General features: G+C 35.1%; 1 protein-coding gene across 2 annotated transcripts; it reads left to right on the top strand.

The window, feature by feature from the left end:
- Positions 1–915: 915 nt before the first annotated feature.
- LOC137710463 (AMSH-like ubiquitin thioesterase 1) lies at positions 916–6,072 on the top strand. Of its 2 annotated transcripts, none has more exons than XM_068449485.2 (14): positions 916–1,356; positions 2,274–2,338; positions 2,481–2,556; positions 2,648–2,848; positions 3,065–3,159; positions 3,614–3,716; positions 3,791–3,837; positions 3,976–4,339; positions 4,557–4,646; positions 4,726–4,788; positions 4,897–4,971; positions 5,273–5,335; positions 5,497–5,549; positions 5,671–6,072. In XM_068449485.2, the coding sequence occupies exons 1-14, from the start codon at positions 1,237–1,239 to the stop codon at positions 5,843–5,845; spliced, it is 1,590 nt and encodes a 529-aa protein (XP_068305586.1). In that variant the 5' UTR covers positions 916–1,236; the 3' UTR covers positions 5,846–6,072. The 2 variants fall into 2 exon arrangements, with proteins under 2 accessions (XP_068305586.1, XP_068305587.1); XM_068449486.2 differs by having other exon boundaries at positions 993–1,356; positions 3,985–4,339.
- The last annotated feature ends 6,414 nt before the right edge of the window (positions 6,073–12,486 follow it).

The following is a 12,486-nucleotide window of genomic DNA, read 5'->3' as shown; positions in this document are numbered from 1 at the left end:
TATGTGGGTCATCTTGATTTGCTGACATCGTACAATTGAAGCATAGCTATGTGACTTTTTATTTGAATTTGCATTAGATTAGGGTGCAATTTGATTTTTAATGAGAATTTCTGGAATTGAAGCATAGCTCTGCTGACATCGTTCATTAGGTAAGGGTAAATTTGTTGCATACTGCTGTAGGCGTGGTTGATTTAGAATTGAAAACCTAAACAGCGGTAAGCGTGGTTGATTTTTCATTAGCCCGTACTTACCACAAGCACCACCTCTCTCTCCCTTTAAGTTAGAATTGAAGCCGAATTAACCTTCAATTGTTGCATACTACTGTCATACAGTAAATTTGTTTTTTAATGTGTATATGACAATACAAAAAGGCATCATCCTGTTCATACCAAGTGCAAATCGACTTTTAAAGACAAACATATTGCAAGACAAAGTAAACTGCTGAAAGAAGTTAAAACATGGGTTCGGACTTGAGTAAGCTTCTCCATTTTCAATCCTGACCAAATGTGTAGGCTGAAGATTAGAAGACCTCGGTTTATTTTATTTTATTTTTTTTTCTGGCTTTTAGAAGAGAGTAATATTATTTGTTTATATTCTTTTCTTAAGAGAAATTTATCTCTAATTATATATAGGGTTATTTTTGGAATAATAGTGGGTGGGAAAATAACATTTTAATTTTTTTTAACTTTTTATAATGGATGTAAATATAACATGATAGGGAAATAAGATAACGGGGTGAGTCTAGCAACTCTCTAAAAAAAATTCTATTATTAGAGTAATTTAATAATTAAGTTCATTAATTCCTTTCAAGTGAATCATAAAACAACTCATATGGAACTACATCATTCTTATTATGATTCTAAATGGATTAGTAAACAATTTTAACATAAAATCTAATTCTGTTTTATAATGAATACAATTCTTCTTCGATACATTTTCGCATAATTTTATTACGGATTAGTATAAGAGCCTCAATAGTTGGCTTGTAATTCAATTCCCTCAATTTTTTTCATGTTTCCCAATTTACACCCGCGAAAGAGTTAAAATTACCTCCTTGTACGCACCCTTTCTCGGTTTTTCCACCCTCTCTTTTCTCTGGTTACGAAGCCGCCGTTGCCGACCTTGCCCCGGGCTTCCATGCTCAGAACTCAGAAGCAGGCATCGGAGCGAGTAAACCCTCGATCGCAGAGGATGTTGCATGTGTAGAAAGAAAGAAAAAATTGGTAAAATTAGAAGATGAGGTCGTCGTCTTCCTCCGATAGGATCAACGTTGCCGCGAGTGCCCAGCGACTCGATGTCGACAATCGGATTCCGCTGCGTATCTACTTTCGGATCGCCAATAATGTCCTCAAGCAGGTTTCACTTCACTCTCTCCTTCTCCTTAATTTTTCAGCAATTTTGTTAATTAAAGTTTCATTAATTTTGAATTTATGATGGGAATTTTGAATTTATTTGTTAATTAGCTTATTTTGGAAGTGGAATTTTGACTGTTGGTGCTCTGTATGAGCGCGCCTTTTTATATGGATTATTTAGATGGAATTATTGGTAATTTGAGTTTCACAAGCTGAAATATCTTGTATAGATCATTAGGGTTTACTAAGGATTTCAAGAATTCAAATTGGTAGCTTGCGATTGATAGGACCCGAAGGATCAGTACGATTAACAGAAGAAGAACAAACACAACGAATTTGATCACTTGTACGGATCATCATTATCATTCAAGTAGGAAATAACTACATAAATAAATCGAATGCAGTAAAGCAAAAGCAATATTTTAGACAGTTTCGGTGTTTAACACAAAACCGGGCACAGTGGCGTCCTAGAATTCGTACAGCTGACCCCACTTAGTGGGAAAAGGCTTTGCTGCTGTTGTTATTGTTCGGTGTTTGACTCACTCAAATTATAGGAATGTATCAGTTGCGTCGTGAATTGCAGCTAAAGGGATGTGATAACTTCAGCTTAATTATATAGAGCTTGCTATTCTGGTGCCAATGCATCTCATCTTGTGCATTCATATTCTGATAACATAACAGATGTCCTCCTTACGTGCCATATCCATTGCCGCTATAATGTATATTGAAGTGTATTTTTCGCTAAATTTTGCAGTTACTTTTTCGTAATACATTGTGATATTGATGTTTAGTTGTTCCTTTAACATCGTTGCCTCTTTTATATTACTAGAAAATGATTAATATGTATTTTCCCCCTAGTTTAGTTTCTTGTTTTTGTTTTAGAATGTCGTTTCAGCTCATAAAAAAATTGTTCAATTGTAGGCTGACATTTTCCGACAAGAGAAGAATATTATAGACCTATATATTATGCTACTAAGGTTTTCAAGGTACGTACGTAAGCACCAGTCAATTAATTATACAGTCAGCTAGGTTATATGAAGTAGGTCAAAAGTATACACAGAATGTGTGTGTGGAGATATGCAAAAATGTTTAAAAGTAATGGTGAAACTTTTTGGTTTTCTACGTCAGTTTGGTCTCTGAGACAATACCGCGTCATCGTGACTATAGAGCATCTGTTCAAGGAGAGAAGGGTTTCTTGAAAACGGTAATGTTGTCATTTCATCTTTAATTCATAATAAAAGTTGTTTTTATTATTCTGTTTTTGTGCACAATATAACTTTTGTTTTTTGCTCTAGAAATTGTTTGATGCTCTGAATGAGCTCGAGGAGCTCAAGCCAGCAGTGAAACAAAAGCTTAAGCCAGCTGCGATACTTAAGAACAATGAATTTAACAGGATAAACGGAAAATTTAACAACGGGTGGAGCCATAATAACCAGATTGATTTTGTGGTTTCTCCTCTCAAGAAGCAATCGTTGATTAGCTATGATGCAACCAAGGTACAGTTAGTGCTTACTGCTTTGTCATGCTAACGGACATTAGACGTATCATATGAAAAAAGTGGAAACTACTGATCTCAATTTTCGTTCTTTGACCTTGTTGCCTGCCAGTGTCATTTTTTCCTTATACTTTGCTTCTTCTTTCATTTTCCGACTGCCACTATTATACGTGTACTGTTGAAACAATTTTTCCTTATGCTATTCTATGTATGACAGGCGGCAAGATCAGCTGCAAGAGAACTTGTCTATCAGCCTCCGAGGTCTCATCAATTTTCCTATGCCAAGCCTTTGGAGGATCAATTTCGCAAACTGTAAGTATTTATTTACTTTACAAAGGTGTCTCCTATATATTCTTATTAAAAAAACTAAGAATATGCCCTACATGCTTTACGCACAAACTCTAGTTTACTTCCATGAGAGGGTAATTTGAGGATTTCTTGAATTGAGATAATTATAGTATTATACATACACTGCTTCCACCCTTTTATGTACATGTGGATTTTAAAAAACATTTCTAGCTGAATATTTATTAGAACAAAAAAATTTATTTTGAGAGCCATCTTGTCTGAGGGAAAGATTATTCTGCATGTGAAGTTTGCTACTATGTCATTGTGTTTGAACCTTCTTTTTGTTTCTGCTTTCTGTCTCGAAACTTGTCGCATATTTACCACACACGTACTGTATGGGACAGTGAGAAAATGAGTTAAGTTTGGTATAATGAAAAGCTCCTGGTCTTGATTGCCCTTGCTTGTTTGCTTTTTGTAGATCCATAGTTCCACGTCCAAATGAGGAAACTCTTTCCAGACATTCTATTTTGGGCCCAAATGGCCTTAGTGGACAGTGGCAGCCACCTAGAAGTGATATAGGGGTATGATGGTATCTGACTATTGTTTTTGGTTCAAAGTAGAAAAAAAAAATGTTCACTTTTCTCTTAAATTGCAGGTTCGCTATCCAAGTATATTAGACTTGACTCCTATTGAAATCCCAAGGTATGTCTCCTGGTCAACTTTCTGAAGTTCTTTTTTGGTCCTGATACTAAACAATCCAGGCAGTTCTCATTCCATGATATATTTACTTCTGTTTCGTAAGAGTTTGTAGCTTTATATATGCATCTGATAAGTTTTCAGGGCAAACAGCATGGGACAGTCCATAGAAGATGAACATACAAGTAAAAAAGAGGAAAAGACAGATATAAAGGATGCTAGCGACTTGGAACCTGAAAGGTCAAGTTTGGAACCAATTCTTACCCAGACTACTGATGGTGGCCAGAAGGATTTTACAGAGGAACTTTGCTCCCTCATTTCTTTCGATTCAACAGAAACTCCTGATCATACAAAACTTATCAGACAGCCTTCTCCTCCTCCTGTTCTTGCGGAAGTACAAGACTTGATTCCAGCAGTTTCACCTAAAGTGTCGGAGGTAGAATGTGGACTAGAGACTCTCTCATCGGATGAACTTCTTCGTGCTGAATCTCCCTTGCAATTACACATTGTAAGATTCATGACAAGTTCTTTAATGTTTACTGTATTTTCTTCCTTTTTGGGCATTCAGCTGTTTGTCAGGAACAGAAACTAGAAACTTTTAAATGCAAGATCTTTCTGATGATAAAAACTTTTGATAATTATTCGGTCATGTACGCGGAAAATCAATCACATTGACAAGAATCTGTAGGTGCTCCCTTTACCTAATAATTTGTTTCTTTTTGCAGTCAACGACAATGATGGAGCATTTCATGAAGCTGGCTAAGTCAAATACTGATAAGAGCTTGGAGACGTGTGGCATCCTAGGAGGCTCACTAGTAAGACTGCATAACTAATTTACCGTTCAAAGTCTTTGACTTCTTAAGATGCTAATGTTTTAATATTTCCATTTGTCAGAAAAACAGAAAGTTTTATGTTACGGCTCTCATCATACCTAAACAGGAGTCAACCGCGAATTCGGTATGGCAGTTTTGTGCCTTTTGTACTATTTCATGTTTTTGCCTCACATATATCAGTATACTTGGCCTGGTGATATAACTCTTGTCCAATATACATTTTTTTTAACAGTGTCAGGCCACGAATGAAGAGGAAATATTTGAAGTTCAGGATAAACAATCTCTCTTTCCTCTTGGCTGGATACATGTGAGTAATTTGTGCTTCAATCACTGATTAAAACATCATGCTTTGATCTTCCTCTGATTCATGGATGAAAGCTAGTTTCATATTTGATTTGGTTGTGATTTTGCAAAAAGAGTTACACTTCTGTAGCTTTTGGTTTCATTTAAAGGATAATAATATGTAAATGTAATATGCTCAAAAGCATGTCTGTAGTTGCATCTGTTTCAATGCCTAATCTATATATGCTTAAAGTTTACCCTGGGATTTTCTTTATTTCCAATCATTATGCTGACCATTCAATTGTTCATTATGGCACAATTTTCAGACGCATCCTACACAGTCCTGTTTCATGTCGTCGATTGATCTCCATACCCATTATTCATATCAGGTGAATGCCTTTTATCATCTACGCATAGCTTTCTTTGTGTCAGTTGGAAACCATTTTTAAGTGCTTAGAGGATGTGAGTTTATTTTGATAGACAGAAGCTAAGATGTTAATGTACAAAATTATAAAACCGTGGTTTACACAAATGCTTATTCCATGTTCAGATTATGTTGCCGGAAGCTGTTGCAATTGTCATGGCACCACAAGGTGGCTCAAGGTAAAAGATCGATCACATCTCCTTGAATGTCTTGCATTATTGGTGGTGTGACCGTAGGAATGATTTTTGCTTGCCGTACATTATTTTTGGTACATTAGCTTTTGTTTTTTCACATGTACAGAACCCATGGCATTTTCCGATTGACAAACCCAGGTGGCATGTCGGTCATTAGACAGTGCCAGCACCGTGGTTTTCATCCACATGATCAGCCACCTGATGGTGGACCCATTTACAAGACCTGTGCAGATGTTTATATGAACCCCAATCTAAAGTTTGACGTTATTGATCTTCGATAGTTAGACAAACGGTATTCAGATGGCTCACCTTCATTCCTGCAATTGTTCATACCGTCGTATGTACAAGTATTCTTTTCTGTGTGTAAAGAATGAAATGTTGCCAGGCATGGCTTGAATTGGGAAGACTTGGGAACTGTTTTTATCATTTGTCGATTGTTTCCCAAGGACGGATGACTAAGTAATTAAGCATTGAGTCGAAGAGTGTTGCGAGAGTGACTTGCGTTTTACTGGTTTTGTTATCGATATGAGGTCTTTAAGATATGCTCGTCTAGAGAGCTATAACTGTTTGTCTTTGATGTACATGTTCACCTGAATTTTTCGGTAACCCTAATCGTTTTCATTTTATGTGAAGGAAATAAGGGTCACTGACGACGATTAGGGTTACCGGAAAAACGTCTTTACTCTCTAACTCTCAAGGAATGGGCCTTGAGGATTACATTATCTCCCCTTTTTTTTCTTGACCATTTTCAATGAAAGAAAAGCATCTTGAACTGGGTACCGGCAAACCATACGATACAAACGATTCCTCATAAGTCGGTCCCTTTATAATTTCCTTTTACATGAAGCTGGTGATATGATGATTGCTTAGTTGTGGGTCCACAAGCAAACATAACTTCGATCACATGTTATTGTGACGGTATCACAAACCAACATACCTAAATTACATAGCAATTTGTGATGGGATAAGGTTTATGTCTATACCCTTACCTATAATTTGATCATCAATCAGGACGGCTTAAGATGAAACCGGGATGCCTAAGTGCCATTGTCCTAAACCAATCATGCGACGTTATGTGAACTCGCTAAAAACGTCAACAATGCTTGATAGGTTTAGGATACCTTGTCTATGTTGAAGTAGCTCCGTGTACCCATCGAGTATTCTAATGTCACACACCATTGTTGAACACTGATCCAGCAACATACCAAGTCCAAGTGGGTCAAGTTGGTCCCATATATATGCACAATGAGTGGTTTATCACCATTGTGGTAGTTGTGGGCAAGTCTCTGCATCTTAATCATCCACCCTAAAGAGTGACAAAGGAGACTGGTCACATGGCCAGTTACCACATATGGATTGTATGTCCTCTACGAGGTGGAAAGAGTTCGAACCTTATGGGTCCCTACTCCCAACCCTCCTCCATGCCTTAAGGTTTTGCTCATCTAATCTACTCTTTAAGTCACGGAAAGCGAAATTCGAACTTGACTTTAAGAGAGCGGCTACACTGTCTTCACTAACTCAACCTGTATTTTCAGCCTTAACTAAACAATAGCATGTTGCAATTCATAAACTATTAGGTTATTCAAAGTATAAGAAAATTGCTCGAATGGACCTACATGGACAGTGAGGGCTTAGCTTAAAGTTTGATCTTATCCATAATACCATTTTTAAGCTAACCCTTTTACTTAAAAATGGAGTCCTTGCTTATTATATGTGGAGTCGAAGGTCAATAATGTTGAAAAAAAATAAAAGGTCAACAATGTCCAACAAACATGTTTATTCAAGAATATCCTAATAGAAGCTCAAAAATCTGATAATTTTAAACGTTACAGCATCAAGAAGCAAGAGAAATTAAACGCTTTCTAAATGCATGGTGACAAAAGGTCTCACTTGAGCACACAACAAACATTAACTCTCACGTCAATGAAAACTTTTTGAGAAGGACAAACACATCCTTGCAAGCAAAGGTGTATTAAACTATTATATAAGGATTAGCGGATGCAATGTTTAATTAACTCTCAATAATTTATGAGAAGATTGAGTGCATGTCTACAAATGAGAGTGCAAGACTATTGCCAACGAAGGTTGGTTAAGTTAATAAGGATCGTTCTCTTTGTTAGATTAAAGTTTAGGTTTAAGTCTTGCTGCCAACACTTTCTTAATAGGCGATCTATAAAAACTAAAAAAGAGGTTAAAACACCCTCTGTAAATCCTCAAAGAGGTTTAGTATATGCATTGACCTTGAAATGGGTAGCCTCTTCTCCTCCTTAAACTTTTTAGAATCGAAAGAGTGCATGAATATTATGTGCACCCAAACCTAACCTAACCTAACCCAGTCAATTGTACTAGGCCATGGTCAATCCAAAATCTTTGATCGTAATGGTATGGCATCACCACCTCAATAATTTAAAGTATCTTTCGATCTCAAAGTTTCAACAAACCCTATTATTCTTTACTATTAATGCTTAGTCAGTCCTGTGTACCAAGTCATCGCCTACTCTCTGCTTTGACATAATTACAGCTCATGCTACTAAATAAAATTATGGGCCCATCTGAGGTAAATATATAATCATCCTTGTCCTGCTCATATGAGTTTTATTTTAAGGATTGTGTTATTCGTACATTTTTTTTTTTTTTTATCTTTCACATTCTTATTTGAATATTCTCGTTCACCTTTTTGATTATTATTTCATCACGTGTTATGGCATGATGATCTGAATTGTCTGTTTTCTAGGTTACATTTAAAGCCCAATTTTGCCAACAATCAACTAAATTCAAAAGCGTTTAGTCATTTAACGGTTATTTAATCAATAGACAAAACATGTTTTTCGTATAAATTTGAGATTTGACAACATTAAATGAGCGGTTAAACGATTTCAGATTTTGTTTTTTTTTGTTTTTGCACAACTGATCTTTAAAAGATGAACTATAAAGTAAATGATTCTAATCACCGAGCAACATTACAGAATACAAGATAAAAGGAAAACTAAAAAAATAGAGCCGAGAAGGTCGGTAGCATCCCAATCCAATAATTAAAGGCAAAAAATGAGGCAATTATCAATTTATCATGCAAAGATTGGAGGATACCAAATACATTTTGTTTCATGAACTACTCAATGATTAGCAAATCTGTTTTGCAATTGCCAAACCAATGGTGGAAGCATCTAATTTTAAGTGTTTTTTTTTTTTTTTAGCAAAAGATTAGAATTTAGATTTGGTTGGTCGGTCGGTCGGTTCTTTCGTCTGATGTAAAGTTGTAACCAGACATTTGTGCAGTAATAAGCATTTAATCCTACTGAATAAATTAGAGTTTCTGAATTTCGGGAATATCTTTTGCCAAGTTTTTGGCTTACCTCAGTCACACTTGTATTGTAAAACGTAACAGAATCCTCTTCGAATACGAATCTTTTGAATTTTGGGATTAAAAAAATGACCATTTTGGTTCCGATTCCTAATCATTCTAATGGTCAGACTGAAACTTTGTTTGTTTAAATATTTTAATCGAGATCCTTAACATCATTTAAGATATTTAACTCATGCATTTATGCATTTAATGTCCCACAAATTATGAAATTTAAACAAATTCAAACAAATTTTTTAAAAGATAATATACTTAAAATAAATATTACAGTAATATTGTTCTTCACAAAATTATAGCAAAAAAATAATGTACCCACATAATTATTCTTTTTTAAAAAATAACTACTGATATATTTTAAAATATAAAATAAATACATATAATTAGGATGGGTACATTTAGCAAAATTAAAAATGGGTACAAATAAATTAAAAATATGGGTACAATGGGCACAAAAAGAAATTAATATATGGGTACAAATGAAAACTGAAAAGAAAATTGGTACAATTAAAAAAAAAAGTTGCAAATTAAAAATGGGTCCAAACTAAAAAAAAATTGATAAAAAATTTAGCCATAAATATAAATATACCAAATGTAACATTTCTAACACTAAATGAATATTCCTTCAAAAAACACTAAATGAATATATTTAGAAATAAAAAATATTTTATTATTGAAATAATTAATGATGTTTATTAACACCTAAGAACTTTGATCAAAATTTAAAGATGAATAATGTTTTAATCAATCGAGTAACAAAAATAAAGAATAAGAACCTAAGTTCTCCTAAAAAAAAACACAACCGTTCTTGTAAAATTATGCGGTTGAGATCGCTCTTCCTCTTTAATTTTCTAACCCGTTCTCTTTCTCTCAATATTGTCACCTTCTTCTCCGGTGGCGATTAACAAAGCAGATTCGCGAAAGAAAGAAGAAGAAGAAGAAAATGGGAGGGGTTGAAGGTCGGAGAAATAAGCAGTGGGAATTGAGGGGAAGGGAGGTGAGTAATAATAGGGAGGTTTGCAGGATCCGGATAGTTTGGATTCAGAGAGGATCTGTTCACAAAACGAAACTACCTTCAACACGTACGTCACGGTAGCGTAGCTGCCATGTTTTATCACGATGCTATATCCCATCATCCCATCTAATAACAAAATTTAGTCAGGACCTATCTTTGCTGGGTTGAGAGAATCTGTTGTGTCATGACTTATGGGAATGAATTTATGTACAATCACGACATCAATGTGACAATATTTTCAGTCTATTATACAGTATTATGCATTTTAACTTACCTATTTTTTGAGATAATTTGTTGTGTCACGACTCATGGATATAAACTTATTTACAATCACGACGTTAATATGACAATATGACACTTACCTACATGCCGTTGAGCAATGAGCTTGGAATATCATAACCTTGACGTCCCAATTACATGTAAGTCATTCTCATGCTACGAAAATAAACTGCATTATGTTTACTAAATAAATTGTAAATGAGCTTCCACATGATTTATAAAGTCTTTTGCTCGAGCAAGATCTCACGAAAATTCATTAGTTGCATTTTTTACAAAAAAATTGAGCAATTACTAATTTACTCACGATTTTAATTGGTTTTACAAATTGCTATGAATATCATGCAGTATAAAACCTAATTTCGTAAAGCATGAGGATCTCAATGAAGTTGCAAAGTCCCATTCACTAGCTTCCAATTTGTACCAACAAAAATATCTTCCGAGGTTACATAATATTTGAGATTTTGATGTGATTGGATGAGGAGAAATTTCAAGATTAGTGGTGGCAAAATGTTCTTTTATCTTATTAATGATGTAGAATAAATGGTCGAGTGGATAGAAGAGGAAATGGACTGACGGAAGGAAAAAGGGCACAATAGAAATTTTCAGATTTGGCTGAGCTCCGATATGCGCCTATGATACCTTTTTGAAAAGAAAAGGATGTTGCCGTTCAAACACACGGCTTTGTCGTGACATATAATAGATTTTAGCCATCTGATACTGTTAGGATTCCAAAGCAGTATTTGAAATTCTGTAATAAAAATCAGACATTTCAATTACCGTCTGAATTATATATGTTGTTTTTAATTTTCTAAGGCCTTTGAGTTTTCCCAGAATTGCGTTAGTGCCTTTATAAGTCGTTTGACTATTTATGTAATCTCATCAATTCAATCTTTAGACAAACAATCCTTTAGAATTTCTCTCAAAAATTGATGAATTTCAGACTTTCAATTCTTCAAAGAATTACGCTTGTAATCCTTAGCTTTGTGCTGCGTCAATTAATTTGCTTATTGAAACTTTTGATTAGCTTTTCTTTATACAAGAAAGGTTATGAGTGAAAGAAACTTTGGAAAACAAGAAGAAAAGGGCCTACTTAGTGGTTAGGATGGCAACCCCAAAAGTCTACACATGGCAACACCAAGAGGAACATAGACCTTGTCCTTATTTTGAGAACAGACCTCACATTTTATCTCCATCTCACCACTTTAATCTTCCCTAACTTCTGGCTTTTAAAAAAAAAACTACTAGAAGCTAAAGAAATCTCATAGTCTTGGCTTGGCTTCCTCTTTTTCGAACAAGAAACTTACTTTCCACCGGATTATGAAGTGTCACTGTGTCATGCGTTCGGAAATAATACTTGATTAGTCTGAACAACCATCAGAATTGCATTCCTGTTGCATAAAATCTTTCTTCATTTTAGAGTCATTCATTTTCTCAGTGTAATAGTAGTTTCTTGCAGTGTAGTTTCTCTCTTCCCACAAGTTATCCAACGCTGCAGAGATTTTTTTCTCCTCAGTCATCTTAAAAAAGAACAAAATAACATTATATATATATATATATATATTTTTTTTTTCCCGGTCCAATACATATATATATATATATATATGTATATATAGAAAATTGTTATTATCATTTTACACTCCAAACTTTCTATATTTGAAAAAAAAAAAAAATACATTTGTGAGGAGTGTAGAATGAAAATTTTGAAGTACCAATAACACTTCCCTATATATATTGTTGAGAGTTGTCCCACATCGGTGAGGGACAAGGTTTGCTATGTGCTTATATGATCTTGGGCTACTCCTTATATTACTAATTGGTTTTATGGTAGAACCTTAATTTCATCATGGTATCAGAGCGGGTTGCCCTCGTGTGAAGCTAAACGGTCACACGCGCTCCACGTCACCCTATTGTTGTCCATGTGTAGGCTTGAAAATCCGCCACATGCGCGGGGACGTGTTGAGACGCGCTCCATGTCACCCTATTGTTGTCCATGTGTAGGCTTGAAAATCCGCCACATGCGCGGGGACGTGTTGAGAGTTGTCTCACATTGGTGAGGGACAAGGTTTGCTATGTGCTTATATGATATTGGGCTACTCCTCATATTACTAATTGGTTTTATGGTGAAACATTAATTTCATCATGGTTTTATGGTGGAACATTAATTTCATCATGGTATCTGAGCGAGTTGTCCTTGTGCGAAGCAAACGGTCACACGCGCTCCACATCACCCAGTTATTGTCTACGTGTAGGCTTGAAAATCCGCCACACAT

The sequence above is a fragment of the Pyrus communis genome, chromosome 6 (assembly GCF_041283825.1).
Source record: "Pyrus communis isolate YQ-2024b chromosome 6, ASM4128382v1, whole genome shotgun sequence".
Classification (NCBI taxonomy): domain Eukaryota; kingdom Viridiplantae; phylum Streptophyta; class Magnoliopsida; order Rosales; family Rosaceae; genus Pyrus; species Pyrus communis.
Note: the sequence above shows the minus strand (reverse complement) of the source record. Positions and strands in the feature narration are given on the sequence as shown.

What these genes read in the sequence shown, in the direction of transcription:
- LOC137710463 (XM_068449485.2), top strand. Translation starts at nt 1,237, where the DNA reads ATGAGGTCGTCGTCTTCCTCCGATAGGATCAACGTTGCCGCGAGTGCC. An exon ending in ATGCTACTAAGGTTTTCAAG is followed by an intron (nt 2,339 to 2,480) that starts GTACGTACGTAA and finishes TTTCTACGTCAG; the next exon opens with TTTGGTCTCTGAGACAATAC. An exon ending in GCACCACAAGGTGGCTCAAG is followed by an intron (nt 5,550 to 5,670) that starts GTAAAAGATCGA and finishes TCACATGTACAG; the next exon opens with AACCCATGGCATTTTCCGAT.